Source organism: Oncorhynchus mykiss, chromosome 3 (genome assembly GCF_013265735.2).
Source record: "Oncorhynchus mykiss isolate Arlee chromosome 3, USDA_OmykA_1.1, whole genome shotgun sequence".
Classification (NCBI taxonomy): Eukaryota; Metazoa; Chordata; class Actinopteri; order Salmoniformes; family Salmonidae; genus Oncorhynchus; species Oncorhynchus mykiss.
Window position 1 is genome coordinate 10095411 of NC_048567.1, and position 13939 is coordinate 10109349.

The window sequence follows — 13939 nt, forward strand, 5'->3', positions numbered from 1 at the left end:
CCCTCTTTCTTTACTGCTTTGTTTTCCTATCTTCTAGGAAGTGGAAAAAGACTCTTTCCAAGCTTTACTGTTGTTGTTCTGTTTTTTCTCACTATTTCTAAGGGGAGCTTAACCCTAACCTTAACCCTACGAGATATAATTGAGGGTTAGATAACCATGCCTACAATATCAATTTGAAATAGAAACTAAAGTCACACTTTATCATGGTATTATTCACTTTCAACAACGGTTTGACTGTGATGCCTTCATCAGGGTATTTTGACATCTAGTAAAAATGTATAATATGGAATAATATGCCTTTTTACTTCTACTCTGCTGTCTCTCTCTCTTTCAAACTCCTCTGCTTTCAAGTCTGTTATTTTTCTATTTTCTTTATGCATGGCTTTCAGATTTATAATTTCCCTTTCTTTCAATCTAATGGCAATTTTAAACTTATTTAGCTTCATTTCTTCTCGTGTTTCTTCACTCTTTATCCGTTTCACCTTTTCTGTATTCATCTTATGGCTTTCTTTCTTCACCCTTTGTCTTCTTCTTTACTGACACATTTGTCTTCATTTTCTAAACTTTATTTCTCTGCTTTGACGCTTTCAAATCATTTCCTCAGCATCTTGACTCTGTATCTTATCATGTATTTCTCTAAATTGTACATTTGCTAGTTTCTTTCACTGTAATGTTACCTTCCTCGCCTCTTACTTCTGCTGTCCTCTTCTCTATTTTCCCAACTGCATTTCTCTTTATTTTCCCCTAAATGGTCCTTTTTCTAGGTTAATCTTTCCTCTTGCAGTCTGCCATTTACACAATCTTGCTTTTTCTTTTCCCAACTTCTGTTTCTGAATTTTATTCCACTTTTCCTCTGCTACTGATATTCTGCAATTCTTTCCTCTTTGTTTCAGATTGACTCTTTCTTTCTAAACTCTCCTTTTGCTTTTTACACACTGTCCTCTTAGCTGTCTTGTAGTCATCTAGCTGTGCCACTTTTACACACTGTTCTCTTAGCTGTCTTGTAGTCATCTAGCTGTGCCACTTTTACACACTGTCCTCTTCGCTGTCTTGTAGTCATCTAGCTGTGCCACTTTTACACACTGTCCTCTTAGCTGTCTTGTAGTCATCTAGCTGTGCCACTTTTACACACTGTTCTCTTAGCTGTCTTGTAGTCATCTAGCTGTGCCACTTTTACACACTGTTCTCTTAGCTGTCTTGTAGTCATCTAGCTGTGCCACTTTTACACACTGTTCTCTTAGCTGTCTTGTAGTCATCTAGCTGTGCCACTTTTACACACTGTTCTCTTAGCTGTCTTGTAGTCATCTAGCTGTGCCACTTTTACACACTGTTCTCTTAGCTGTCTTGTAGTCATCTAGCTGTGCCACTTTTACACACTGTTCTCTTAGCTGTCTTGTAGTCATCTAGCTGTGCCACTTTTACACACTGTTCTCTTCGCTGTCTTGTAGTCATCTAGCTGTGCCACTTTTACACACTGTTCTCTTAGCTGTCTTGTAGTCATCTAGCTGTGCCACTTTTACACACTGTTCTCTTAGCTGTCTTGTAGTCATCTAGCTGTGCCACTTTTACACACTGTTCTCTTAGCTGTCTTGTAGTCATCTAGCTGTGCCACTTTTACACACTGTTCTCTTAGCTGTCTTGTAGTCATCTAGCTGTGCCACTTTTACACACTGTTCTCTTCGCTGTCTTGTAGTCATCTAGCTGTGCCACTTTTACACACTGTCCTCTTAGCTGTCTTGTAGTCATCTAGCTGTGCCACTTTTAAACACTGTTCTCTTCGCTGTCTTGTAGTCATCTAGCTGTGCCACTTTTACACACTGTTCTCTTAGCTGTCTTGTAGTCATCTAGCTGTGCCACTTTTAAACACTGTTCTCTTCGCTGTCTTGTAGTCATCTAGCTGTGCCACTTTTACATACTGTCCTCTTCGCTGTCTTGTAGTCATCTAGCTGTGCCACTTTTACACACTGTTCTCTTCGCTGTCTTGTAGTCATCTAGCTGTGCCACTTTTACATTTCTTGTCTTTGATCATTTCTGTAGTTCTGCTTCGCTCTACACTTTGGTATATACGTTCTCTATTAACATGAACTATTTCCTAATACTAACATTACAACCTCCTGATTCTTTTACCTGACTTGTGAGTTCTATCTTTCTGTTTGCTTTAAGCTAGAACTCATTTCCAATTTCTTCTTTTTCTGTTTTCTGTCATTTATTTTGCTTTCCTATTTTAAAGTTTTCTAAATGTTCTGTCCATCTTCTTTTATTTCTCAGCTGTCATTGCTTTCCTTCACTCTACTGTGCTGTCTTCTATTTTTTGTTTCTCTATTACTTCTTCTTTCCCTCTGCTCCTCTGTCCCTCTTCAGGTCATCCTCTTTCCCTCTGCTCCTCTGACCCTCTTCAGATCATCCTCTTTCCCTCTGCTCCTCTTCAGGTCATCCTCTTTCCCTCTGCTCCTCTGACCCTCTTTAGGTCCTCCTCTTTCCCTCTGCTCCTCTGACCCTCTTCAGGTCCTCCTCTTTCCCTCTGCTCCTCTTTAGGACCTCCTCTTTCCCTCTGCTCCTCTGACCCTCTTCAGGTCCTCCTCTTTCCCTCTGCTCCTCTTTAGGACCTCCTCTTTCCCTTTGCTCCTCTGACCCTCTTCAGGTCCTCCTCTTTCCCTCTGCTCCTCTGACCATCTTTAGGTCCTCCTCTTTCCCTCTGCTCCTCTGACCCTCTTCAGGTCCTCCTCTTTCCATCTGCTCCTCTGACCCTCTTCAGGTCCTCCTCTTTCCCTCTGCTCCTCTTTAGGGTCCTCCTCTTTCCCTCTGCTCCTCTGACCCTCTTCAGGTCCTCTTCTTTTCCTCTGCTCTGTCCCTCTTCAGGTCATCCTCTGCTCCCCTCTTTCCATCTGCTCCTCTTTCCCTCTGCAGGTCCTCCTCTTTCCCTCTGCTCATCTCTGTCCCTCTTTAGGTCCTCCTCTTTCCCTCTGCTCCTCTCTAGGTCCTCCTCTTTCCCTCTGATCCTCTCTAGGTCCTCCTGAGCTCCGATCTGTCCCTCATCAGGTCCTCCTCTTTCCCTCTGCTCCTCTCTAGGTCCTCCTCTGCTCCGATCTGTCCCTCTTTAGGTCCTCCTCTTTCCCTCTGCTTCTCTCTGTCCCTCTTTAGGTCCTCCTCTTTCCCTCTGCTCTTCCTCTGCTCCGATCTGTCCCTCTAGGTCCTCCTCTTTCCCTCTTCAGGTCCTCCTCTTTCTCTCTTTCCCTCTGCTCCTCTCTGACACACTTTAGGTCTTCCTCTTTCCCTCTGCTCCTCTCTGACCCTAATTAGGTCTTCCTCAGCTCCACTCTGTCCCTCTTTAGGTCCTCCTCTTTCAGCTTTGTATTTAGTTCTTTATGCTGTTTTTCTTCTCCATTCACCTGTTCTGAATGCTTTCCTGTCTTCTGAGCTCCTGTGAAAAACTGCTTTCATCTTTCAGTAGTCTAGTCAGAATATTTCCTCCTCATGTTCTATGCCCCTTGCTTTAATTTTTCTCTTGTACCTGCTGTCTGTCACCTCTTATTCCTGTGTGCTTTTCTCTTCCTATAACTTATTTTCCTTCATTATGAATTTACACAGAAGAGATTAATCTTGTAGAATTTTCTCTCCACGACATGCTAATGAGGATTTCTATTGCTATTCTGTGGCTTGTAGCTTTAGTGCTTCTTCAGCCTACTCAATTTCCTCATTTTGCATGCCTTTTCCCAACTGCTCTCTGGTCATACTGTGAGCCATTCTTTTGACATTTAATATTGTGCCAATCCCTAGAAACAGTGCAATCATGTTGATCAGTGACATGATAGCCAGAATTGCAGGACTTTTGATGTCAATCTATCAACTCACTGAACTGTCCCTGTAATATGATTGATTGTCCATTGCTGTCTCAGTTCAGATTTGTATTAAAATAAATGCCTTAAACAATGTTCAGTTTGCATAGTCTTCTGGGTTTGATGCAATTTTTACATTGATTAAGTAGAAGTGCAACATGTCATTTCTATAACTCAAGACAAACAATACTTATTTCTAAATGTATTTTATTAGGTTCAAGAAAAAAATACATATGTACACAGTATTTACAAAACAGGAGTATTTCATTTCAAATACAATCCAGGGAGGGTTGAGACTGGGGAGGAGGGATATTTTGCAAGTATATCCTTTAGTTTCAGCTAGCTGCAACAGAAACCACCTGAGCAGCATAGAAGCAATACTTACTACCGAGAATGGATAGTTACTCAGCAACAATAGTCACTAGCAAACAGATACTCAACATGAAGAGGGTGGAGAAAGGAGATATTCTGATAGAAGGGAAGAGGGAGGGGACACATGCAGGTAAGAAGAGTGAGGCGAGACAAGGAGCAACAGAACAAATCCACTAAAGACAGTGAAGAATTAAAAATGAACCGATGCATCAGGCTGAAGTAAGAAAAGGGAATTGTTCAAGTGCAGTCTAATAGGACAAATGGAGGCAGGAGTTACACAGTGATGGGCTTCAAGAAGTTCAAGAGGAAAAAACAAACCCACAAGTGTCAGAAGGAACAGTTGAGAGAGTAAGAGGAGCAGCACATTTTAAAAAGGAGAAGCATTGTTAGTTAAATGGAAATGTACAGTTATAAACTGTCATTGAACAAAAAATATGAATGTATCAGAACTAAAGCATCAATGTGAGATGAGAGGTTCTGCAATGTTAAACATCTGACCAGGAGATAGCACGCTACATGAACTTGACTTCACTGTTGAAGAGGTGTCTGAAATCAACAGAGACAAGACAGAGAAGCATCCTGTTTAGGAAAGGTACAGAGCAAGACAGAGCAACATTCTGATATGGGAGCCAACTACTACCGGACTAATCAAAACTGACAGGAATTTGGCCAAATATAAGCAGATAAGATTTTTTAAATATCTAGAATGAATTGTATGCTGTATGTCCAGATCCATTTCAAATCCCAAAAATGCTAGAGATACTTATTAATGTGTTTCCAAGTTAAAATAACTCCCAATGTATTACGACAAATACCAAATGCAGGCAAATTAATTTACAGGTAGACCACGAGGCATCTGACAAAATACATTGAGGTTACAGAGATGCCAAATATTAACTGACCAAAAAAGGTTGCCTTACCAAATATTGATCTGTACTTGAGATGTTGACAATGACAAATCAATTTCTAGAGAACACCATGGTGATGAAAAACAAGAATGCATGCAAATGTTTCTGGACAAACAGTATACATTAACACATAGGAAGGCCGATACCTCTAAACCATCATAACTATAGACATAGATTTCTGGCAAACCTTACTAACTATAGATTGTTTCTGGTAAACTAGAGTGGAAAAAAAGGTGCCATTGAATGTTTTCTTGATTCAAGTTAAGAATAGTCAAATAAAATACATTCAAAAGACTTGACTAAAACAATTGAAGTCAGGCTCCCATGGATAAGACACAGCAACATTTCAGGTCATATTGACAAAATGGCTTGAACTTGAGTTGGCAGTATCAAGTCTTGCATTTCTCACACTTTTCCCTCTCTCCAGCTTGCTTCTGGAGGCTGGGAGGTGGTGCTCTCTTTTCACATTCCTTTTGCTCCTGTAATGCAGTACTGCAAGAAGAAAAATAAGAGAAAGGAACTGGTGAAGGGAGTGGGGAAAAGTAAAGTTGGACAGAGGATAGGAAGATGAAGAAAGAAGGGACAAGTTGAGTCATGAGTACAACTTCTGAATAATGACCGAAGTGACCGAAACAAGAGCACATTTCACACAAAATAGTGCCAGTCAAATGACACAAAGGGATCTATAAATGGGTAGAAGGGTTGCTGAGAAGACTGATCACTCATCCAGACATTCATATTGAAACTGATCCTGCAGTCATGTCATATATATATATGACATCTCTCTCTCTCTCACAGGCTCTCAATCCAATCATTAAGAATATTAATAACATAATGACGGTACCATATTGATATGTTCCCATATCAAAACACTGACTCACACCAGCCAAACCACTGTTAATCTGAAACAGGTCTGAGTTTGCTCCTTGACAAACTACTTCCAAAGAAATTGACAAACGGGAGACTTGAGCAACACAAACAGTAACAGTTTGTTTCTTGGCTGATGGGAGTGCAGTGCCTTCAACCAAACCTTTCTCTTGCCATCAGGATGTTGTGTGGGGGTTTTAGTACATTACTTATCTCTAAGGCAGTGATATTCAAACTTTTTCAGTGGGGACACCATTTTTTTCCCCAGAATTTCTGGGTAAAAAAAATGTCTGGCCAGAAGAATTTCCAAACCTACTGACCTTCAATTCATGTTCATCTCATCGAAATAAAAATAAACACATTTACTCAAAAATAGATTTTTCAAATGATCTTTCTCAAAAACGTTTCTATATTGTCCCATACAATGACGAATGAATGTTTTCGCATTTTAGCGACCCCACTGCAGTTCCCTCATGGGTTGAGATGCTGACTTTGAATACCACTGCTCTAAGGGGTTCATGAGTACAGAGAGCCAGAAAGGTTGAGATGACAGAAATGCATTAAATAAAATCTAAAAAGAAAAATGGGTTTACAGAAGATGAGCATTTAAAAAATGAGTAAGAAATAAAGTGGTCAACCAAGTGTGCATATCTGGCAAGAAAAATATTTGGTTTATACAGCAAATATCCCATTTTCAATCCCTGTAAAAGCCCAAAATATACACCTTCTGTCCTGCACACTTATTGAATAAGCAGTCAAAAATATAGTGTAGAAACCACGCAAGTGTTTGCACTACAAAAAGCAGTTACTATCAATTCCCCATTTAAATCCACGGCAATATCAAAAACAGGCAATGTATTCCAAATCATCCAACTTCTTAGATTTGTAATTACAATTTACATATCAACATCAATTGTCTTAAATAATTGTTTATTACCCATATCTAAAATGCTTCGGCTTCTCATTCACCATATATGTGTCAAAATTACACTTGCCCTGGTAAACATAAAACATGTCAAAATGACCAACGAATAAAGGCCAACTGAATCCATAACAATGTACATTAGATACTGACACATCTACTCTATAGATGAGCACACAGGACATTTGTTACAGCACAGACTTCTGGTCATCCTGAAAGTTGAGTCCTATCTTGTGTATAGCCTCGTTAGTTATTTTATCGTGTTACCAAATCCTTTTTGTATTTATATCATTTTTCTTACTTTTTAACTCTGCATTGTTGGGAAAGGGCTCGTAGGTAAGCATTTCAGTCTGAACCGGTTGTATTCAGTGCATGTGACAAATACATTTGATATCTCCGCAATGGAACTGAACTCACTAAAATACCCCGAGCTTTGATGTGAATCAAGTTAATACTCTTCAAGGTCATGCTTGAAAACAAGGGGTATATATGCTGATATTAGATCAACTGATATCACCAACTCATGTTCCATTTCTAGGTTCTATTTATGTATTGACAATTATGTTGATTTACAATTAACTCTCCACACTAGTCTCCTCGCTTCAGATCTTATCAAGAGTATACACAGGGATGTAGCCTAATGTATAACTGCTGGATAGGACCCCAAAATAACTACTCTACAATCCTTCACTCTCACCTGCCTTTACTGAAAACCAAAATGTCTGCAATGGGGTTTTAAAAATATCACATGGTGATTTCTTAGCTTTAAATATATAAGCAGATTATTTGATTACAGACAAACATTTGATAAGCAGAGTCTTATGCTTCAGCCGCCAACATTAATGTCCTAAATTAATGTTTTGTGGCAGAATGTGAATTTTCAATTGAGGAGACAGTTACACAAATTCAGGTTTAAAAAGGTATCTGCACCTGCATAATTTGACAGTTTGGCTTCATCATGGTCTTGCAAATGAGGGGTGTTCTCCAAGGGTTAATACTGGCACCCTTCATTTTATATCACAATTTCAGACACTATCATCACATGGATGGAATTTAAGCAATTACCACAGACTTGATATCATACACCTTAACCCAAACCAATGGTTAGTGTTTGTGAATGAGCCAATAGTGAATACCAGGTGATCTTTTCCGTGCTGTCCTCCACCTCCTTCCAGCACACCAAGAGTCCTTTTTCTTACCAGCCATACATACTCAGCCTTATTGAACGGAGTGTGGAGCATACAAACCCAGACGTTGCTGCCATCTGCACAGACAGCGATCTCATCTCCATCTGTTGTGTGGCGGGACTGATCCAGCCACCATATTTGAAGGTGAAGACTTTACCACCATCTTGATGGAGCTGACTTCTTCCTGTGTGATGGGAGTGCTTGACGACTGCTATTCCATGCTGCTGAGGGGGCTGTTGATCGGGTAACTCAGGAAACACCACAGGCTCGCTCAGGGCCTCAACTTGGTTATTTGGTACTCTTAAGGGGTGGGAGACTGCCTCCTTGTCTGCTCTCAGGGATAGATGGACTATAGGTGGATATCCTGCCTCCTGGACACATACCGAGGGATTGCAGAGGCCATTCTTGGTAAATATTAGGGGACTGTATCCACCATCACACTTTATAAGTCAATGCCTACCAGAAAGGACTAGACACCAGGCTTGGAGCTCTACTATATTAGAGCAGATATAACTGGGATGTAAACTTTGTGGTCAAACTTTGGTGAACTCTGGGTGACGACTGTTGAAGGGTGAAGCAGGGGACTGTGGGTAGCGGACAACTGTGGGGTAAGGATGGCTGTGGCCAACCTGGGCAAGGAGCCAATCAGAACCTTTAGATTTCTCAGTCAATACCTTTCAGGGGTGACAAGTGTGCAGGGCTGGGCAGGAACAGGAAGTGGGGGTAACTTTCCTCACTAGATCGCCAATCGTAGACAGCTTGGGGAAAGGGGGGGCAGGACATACAAACCACCATCTCCTCCTCTCCCGGATTGGACGCTGGATCATGAAGGCTTCCTGAAGGCAGCAAAGGGCTAGCACAGTCTCTAGAGCCGAACACCTGAACAGACAAACCTCTTCTCTGGTTGATGGTTTGGTTTTGGAGTGGATGAGCAGCCTGTTGGATGAGGGCTTGAGGGATGACTTTAGCTCATTTCGTTTTCATCTCCCTCTTGGGTTCTCAAGGCTCGTCTTCACATGAGTTTGAGGCTGTTGACTTGAGGGAAGGAAAAACATAACAGAACACTGTTAGCTTAAAACTTCTGAGAGCGATAGTGGATGGGAGACCTTGAGGCTACGCTGTTCCCTGATCTGTGTGAGTTGGTGCTTGATCTTCGGGTCTTACATTGAACTAATGCCTAACATCATCTGTTCGTCATTAAAATGTTCTAAGTCGAAGGTATAATTAATATCTTGAGCTGATCAGAGATGTGTGGGACTAAGCTATTCTAAATGTATTTGATGTGCAGCATGTATGCAGATAATCTCCCCCACTCTTGTTATACAGTCCATATCTGTGAGCACATTGCATCTGTGGGTGGGATCCTCACTGAATTTTCAGCCCTAAGTGATTTAGTGGGTCCTAGTGCATATCTCCCTCTTTCTACAGGACTAAATTGTAGTTTCAGTCTAACTACTAGTCTCCCTCCTGAAGTGTAGTGCAGTATAACTGTAGGGTACATTCCTGACCCTGTCTATCTCCCTTTAGTGTGCTTTCCCCCCTCCCCGGTAAACCCCCCACCCCCTCAGGAGGCTGCCAGACTGGCTGAGCTGGTCTTGCAGTCTATCTTGCTGGGGTCAGAGGGGAAGAAGGTGACCCCCAGGCCTGTGAGGAAGGCCATGCAAGAGTCTAAACAAAGGAAGCCCAGACTGGACTGCACATACTCCACCGGCAAGTCTGGTCTGAATCTGGGAAAACAGAGGGGGAGAGGCAATTTAAAGTTGGACCATTTCTATCCTACATACAATTACATAAAATGATGAATTGTTAGGAACCATGGAGTTTGTAGGAAAGGCCTCTGGCGTACGTTTTGAATAAGGCCCTGAGAGCGATCATCCTCTCCCTCTCTACAAACTTGTCTATGAGGTAGGATGCCATGCGTGGGGCTCTCCGGTAGAGCTGGAAAAACCGGTGGAAGTTTCCCAGAGCCCAGGCGGCGCGGAGGGAGAGCGCGTGGGACACACACTCATCCGCCCGCAGCGCCGCAGTCAGGTACACCAGCTCAGTCGTGATGTCTGTGTGTGGGGGGCAAACACGCAACCAAGAAAATCAGGACATTAAGCTCAATTCTATGCGAGCCAAAATCCAATGCAGAAATGTAATGATTGATGAGGAACATCAGGCAGGTGGTAAGTTACCTCCAGAGTTTTTAGTGAAGATATAGTAGAGTAGTCTGTAAGCAGTGAACTCCCCTATGTTCTCTGATGGGTTGTCCTTATACAGGGCCTTCAGCTGCATCTGGCACTGGTTGAACTCTGCGTGGTCGCCCTGGTAACAATGCAAACATTTAGAGAAGAATGCACATCTAGTACGACACCGCACCTTTAAACTCAAAAACGGCGCCCGACATCAAATACGAGGTAGCGAAGGGGGACAGTGTATGGAGAGGACCTCTCACCTTTTCCAGAGCGATGCGTGCATGGCACTCGTATACTTCCACTGTAAACTCTGTACGAACTCCTTGAACCTGAAATGAGAAGAGACACCTCCTGTTTTCATATCCTCATACAATAGGACTCAAATACCGTGATAGGACAAAGTGCCTGTTCGACAAAACTAAAAAGGACATGTAAACATACCGTGAGGTCCTGTCGTATGGACTTCATCTGTTCACAAGCGTAGGGGTAGTCCTGACGGGTCTTCCAGTGGGCCTTCACAGCCAACAGAGACTTCCTCAGCACCTGGCCAGAGACAGGGGATTAGGAGACAAGCATAACACAATCTGAAGGGAGGCCTCAAATAAGGATCCTCTCATTCCACGTGACAGGCGATACTCACAGATACGGGACGCACGGTGGCAGGGTCGGGGGCACAGGTGAGTCTCAGGTAGATCTTGGTGATCTCTTGGCAGGTGCCCACGATGGGGCAGTCGTCCCAGCTCAGGTCCTCCTTGGGCAGCTCCAGATTGTTGATGGACAGCACCAGGGGCTCTGAGCGCATCTTGGTGTTGTGGAAGCGTGCCGCTCGGCTTTGTTTCTTGGCCTCCCGGTGGGGGTCGTGGAAGTCCAGGCCGGCGTTCCCACCTTTCCTCTTCTTGCCCAGGACGGTGGAGTTAGCGTCATCCATGTTTCTGGGAAGAGAAGCCGAAATGTGATCAGCACAATGAGAATCAGGGAAAGGTGAATATTAGTTTGTGGGAGGGTCAAGGCCAATGACTTGAAAGAAGATTTCACCCAAAACTAGCTTTTGGTATTTGTTTCATTAGTCCGTTGTTGATATAGTCCCAGAATGTTTTGCGTGTCGGCAATCAAGTTTTCAAGATGTACCACTTTCAAAATACAGCCGGTATGACGCATTTTGCAGTTTGGCATAATTCGATACAAAATGCATAATTCCGGCTATATTTCTGTATTTTGAAAGTTGTATATCTTGAAAACTTGATTGCTGACACGCAAAACACTTAGGCTGGAATTTTTCTTTAGGCCAAAACATGCTTATTTACCTCCGTCCTCTGTTGCCTCTTCCGCCCCTTCCTCGTCCCCTCTCTCCACCCCCTCTGCCTCGGTCCCTGTCGCCCCCACGGCCACGCCCTCCTTTCTGGTTGCGCCGGGGAAGCTGGGTTCGGAGGTCACTGGACATGCTGCTGTCCGACTGGGACTCAGAGTCACTGGAAGAGGAGGATATTACAACATAAAACTACACAGCATACTTTCTCTTTTTAGAGTGGCTATCATTATACTATATTAAAGGGGAATATTTCACCTATAACAAAGCAGGTTGGGACAAATAATACACGTAGCCAATTATGAAGGGAAAAAAACTAATCACTGGACTAACTCAAAACACACACACACAGTCTCTCACCTGCGTCTATGTCTCTGGCCATTGCGGTCCCTGTGTCGGCTGTGGGAGGGAGAGGGGGAGCGAGAGGAGGAGCCTGAGGAGCTGGATGAGGGGCTTCTCTGGGAGAAGACGTTCCTGTAGTGCCCCAGCCTGGCCCCACCACCCCTTCCACGCGTAGCCCCACCACGACCCACAGAACTCTCCAGAGTCCTCTGGGTGGGTACAGCCTCCCAGCGAGACTGCTTGGCCTTCAGTCTGAACGAAGAGAGAGGAGAGAAGGGATTAGGATGACTAGCACCTCTTGATAGAGTTTAGGCATAAATTAGGCATTTAGTCTCCAAAAGGGGATTCGGGCTTTCCAAGTTCGGTGAAACATCGGGCCAAGTTCGGCAGACGGTGAAGCATCAGCTAGACGGTGAAGCATCAGCTAGACGGTGAAGCATCAGCTAGACGGTGAAACATCAGCTAGACGGTGAAACATCAGCTAGACGGTGAAACATCCGGTGAAACATCAGCTAGACGGTGAAACATCAGCTAGACGGTGAAACATCAGCTAGACGGTGAAACATCAGCTAGACGGTGAAACATCAGCTAGACGGTGAAACATCAGCTAGACGGTGAAACATCAGCTAGACGGTGAAACATCAGCTAGACGGAGATAGACGGAGAAACATCAGCTAGACGGTGAAACATCAGGCTAAGTTCCTAGACAGTGAAACATCAGGCTAAGTTCCTAGACAGTGAAACATCAGGCTAAGTTCCTAGACAGTGAAACATCAGGCTAAGTTCCTAGACAGTGAAACATCAGGCTAAGTTCCTAGACAGTGAAACATCAGGCTAAGTTCCTAGACAGTGAAACATCAGGCTAAGTTCCTAGACAGTGAAACATCAGGCTAGGTGCCTAGACAGTGAAACCCCAGGCTAAGTTCCTAGACGGTGAAACCCCAGGCTAAGTTCCTAGACAGTGAAACATCAGGCTAAGTTCCTAGACGGTGAAACATCAGGCTAAGTTCCTAGACAGTGAAACATCAGGCTAAGTTCCTAGACGGTGAAACATCAGGCTAAGTTCCTAGACAGTGAAACATCAGGCTAAGTTCCTAGAGATTGAAACATCAGGCTAAGTTCCTAGACAGTGAAACCCAAGGCTAAGTTCCTAGACAGTGAAACATCAGGCTAAGTTCCTAGACAGTGAAACATCAGGCTATGTTCCTAGACAGTGAAACATCAGGCTAAGTTCCTAGACAGTGAAACCCAAGGCTAAGTTCCTAGACAGTGAAACATCAGGCTAAGTTCCTAGACAGTGAAACATCAGGCTAAGTTCCTAGACAGTGAAACATCAGGCTATGTTCCTAGACAGTGACACATCAGCCTTTTTCAAGAACTGCTCCACTCACTCAGGCAGAGGCTCGCGGTCCCAGTCGATGGTGTAGGCAGACCCATCCTGTAGTCTTTTCTGTAGGACCTCCTTCAGCCCCTTTTCGGTGCGGTCCTTGTCCTCCTCATTCTCACAGGCTGTGAAGCAGCGCTGAACATACTCCTTCATCGCCTGGGGCCAGTCCTGGGGCCTGAGGGAATCATTTTTATAATCAGCACTGCAACAGTAAATCAGGGGGAAAGGAAACTGGTTTGGGAGTACTAGGTCAATTTGAAGTGACTAATTATTAGTTTGAGAAAGCGGGACATGGTACTTCTGAAATCTATTGGATGCAGATTTTAAACTCTCATGTTCTGATCATGAGTAGAGATACATAATTATTACCCAGTAGGTATTAAGGACAGTAAAGACAGATATATTGATGTAATTAGTATCTGTCTCCTCACCGTGTCTGGGCACCGCCAGGTGCAGCAGGAGCAGCAGCTGGGGAGGAAGGAGTAGCAGCCAATCCAGTGGGTTGTTCCCCAGGAGGGAAACTCTGATTGGTCATGACGTAGGGTCGCTTGGGAATGTTGAACTTCATCGCACCTGCTCCAGGTGCCTCTGTGGAAGACAATAAAGAAGGCATTGAAACAAAGAAAATAACACCA

General features: G+C 43.5%; 1 protein-coding gene across 2 annotated transcripts in view; it reads right to left on the reverse strand.

Moving 5' to 3' along the window:
- Positions 1–4026: 4026 nt before the first annotated feature.
- LOC110520825 (leukocyte receptor cluster member 8 homolog) overlaps positions 4027–13939 on the reverse strand; it is a 29466-nt gene continuing 19553 nt past the window's right edge. For both annotated transcript variants that reach the window (XM_036968382.1, XM_036968381.1), the window contains exons 6-15: positions 13736–13892; positions 13309–13479; positions 11936–12169; positions 11574–11738; positions 10910–11201; positions 10711–10812; positions 10530–10598; positions 10270–10399; positions 9939–10146; positions 4027–9819 (exon numbers count right to left, since the gene is read on the reverse strand). In XM_036968382.1, coding sequence (XP_036824277.1) covers positions 9657–9819; positions 9939–10146; positions 10270–10399; positions 10530–10598; positions 10711–10812; positions 10910–11201; positions 11574–11738; positions 11936–12169; positions 13309–13479; positions 13736–13892 — 1691 coding nt within the window. In that variant the 3' untranslated portion in view covers positions 4027–9656. The remainder of the gene's footprint in view (positions 9820–9938; positions 10147–10269; positions 10400–10529; positions 10599–10710; positions 10813–10909; positions 11202–11573; positions 11739–11935; positions 12170–13308; positions 13480–13735; positions 13893–13939) is intronic.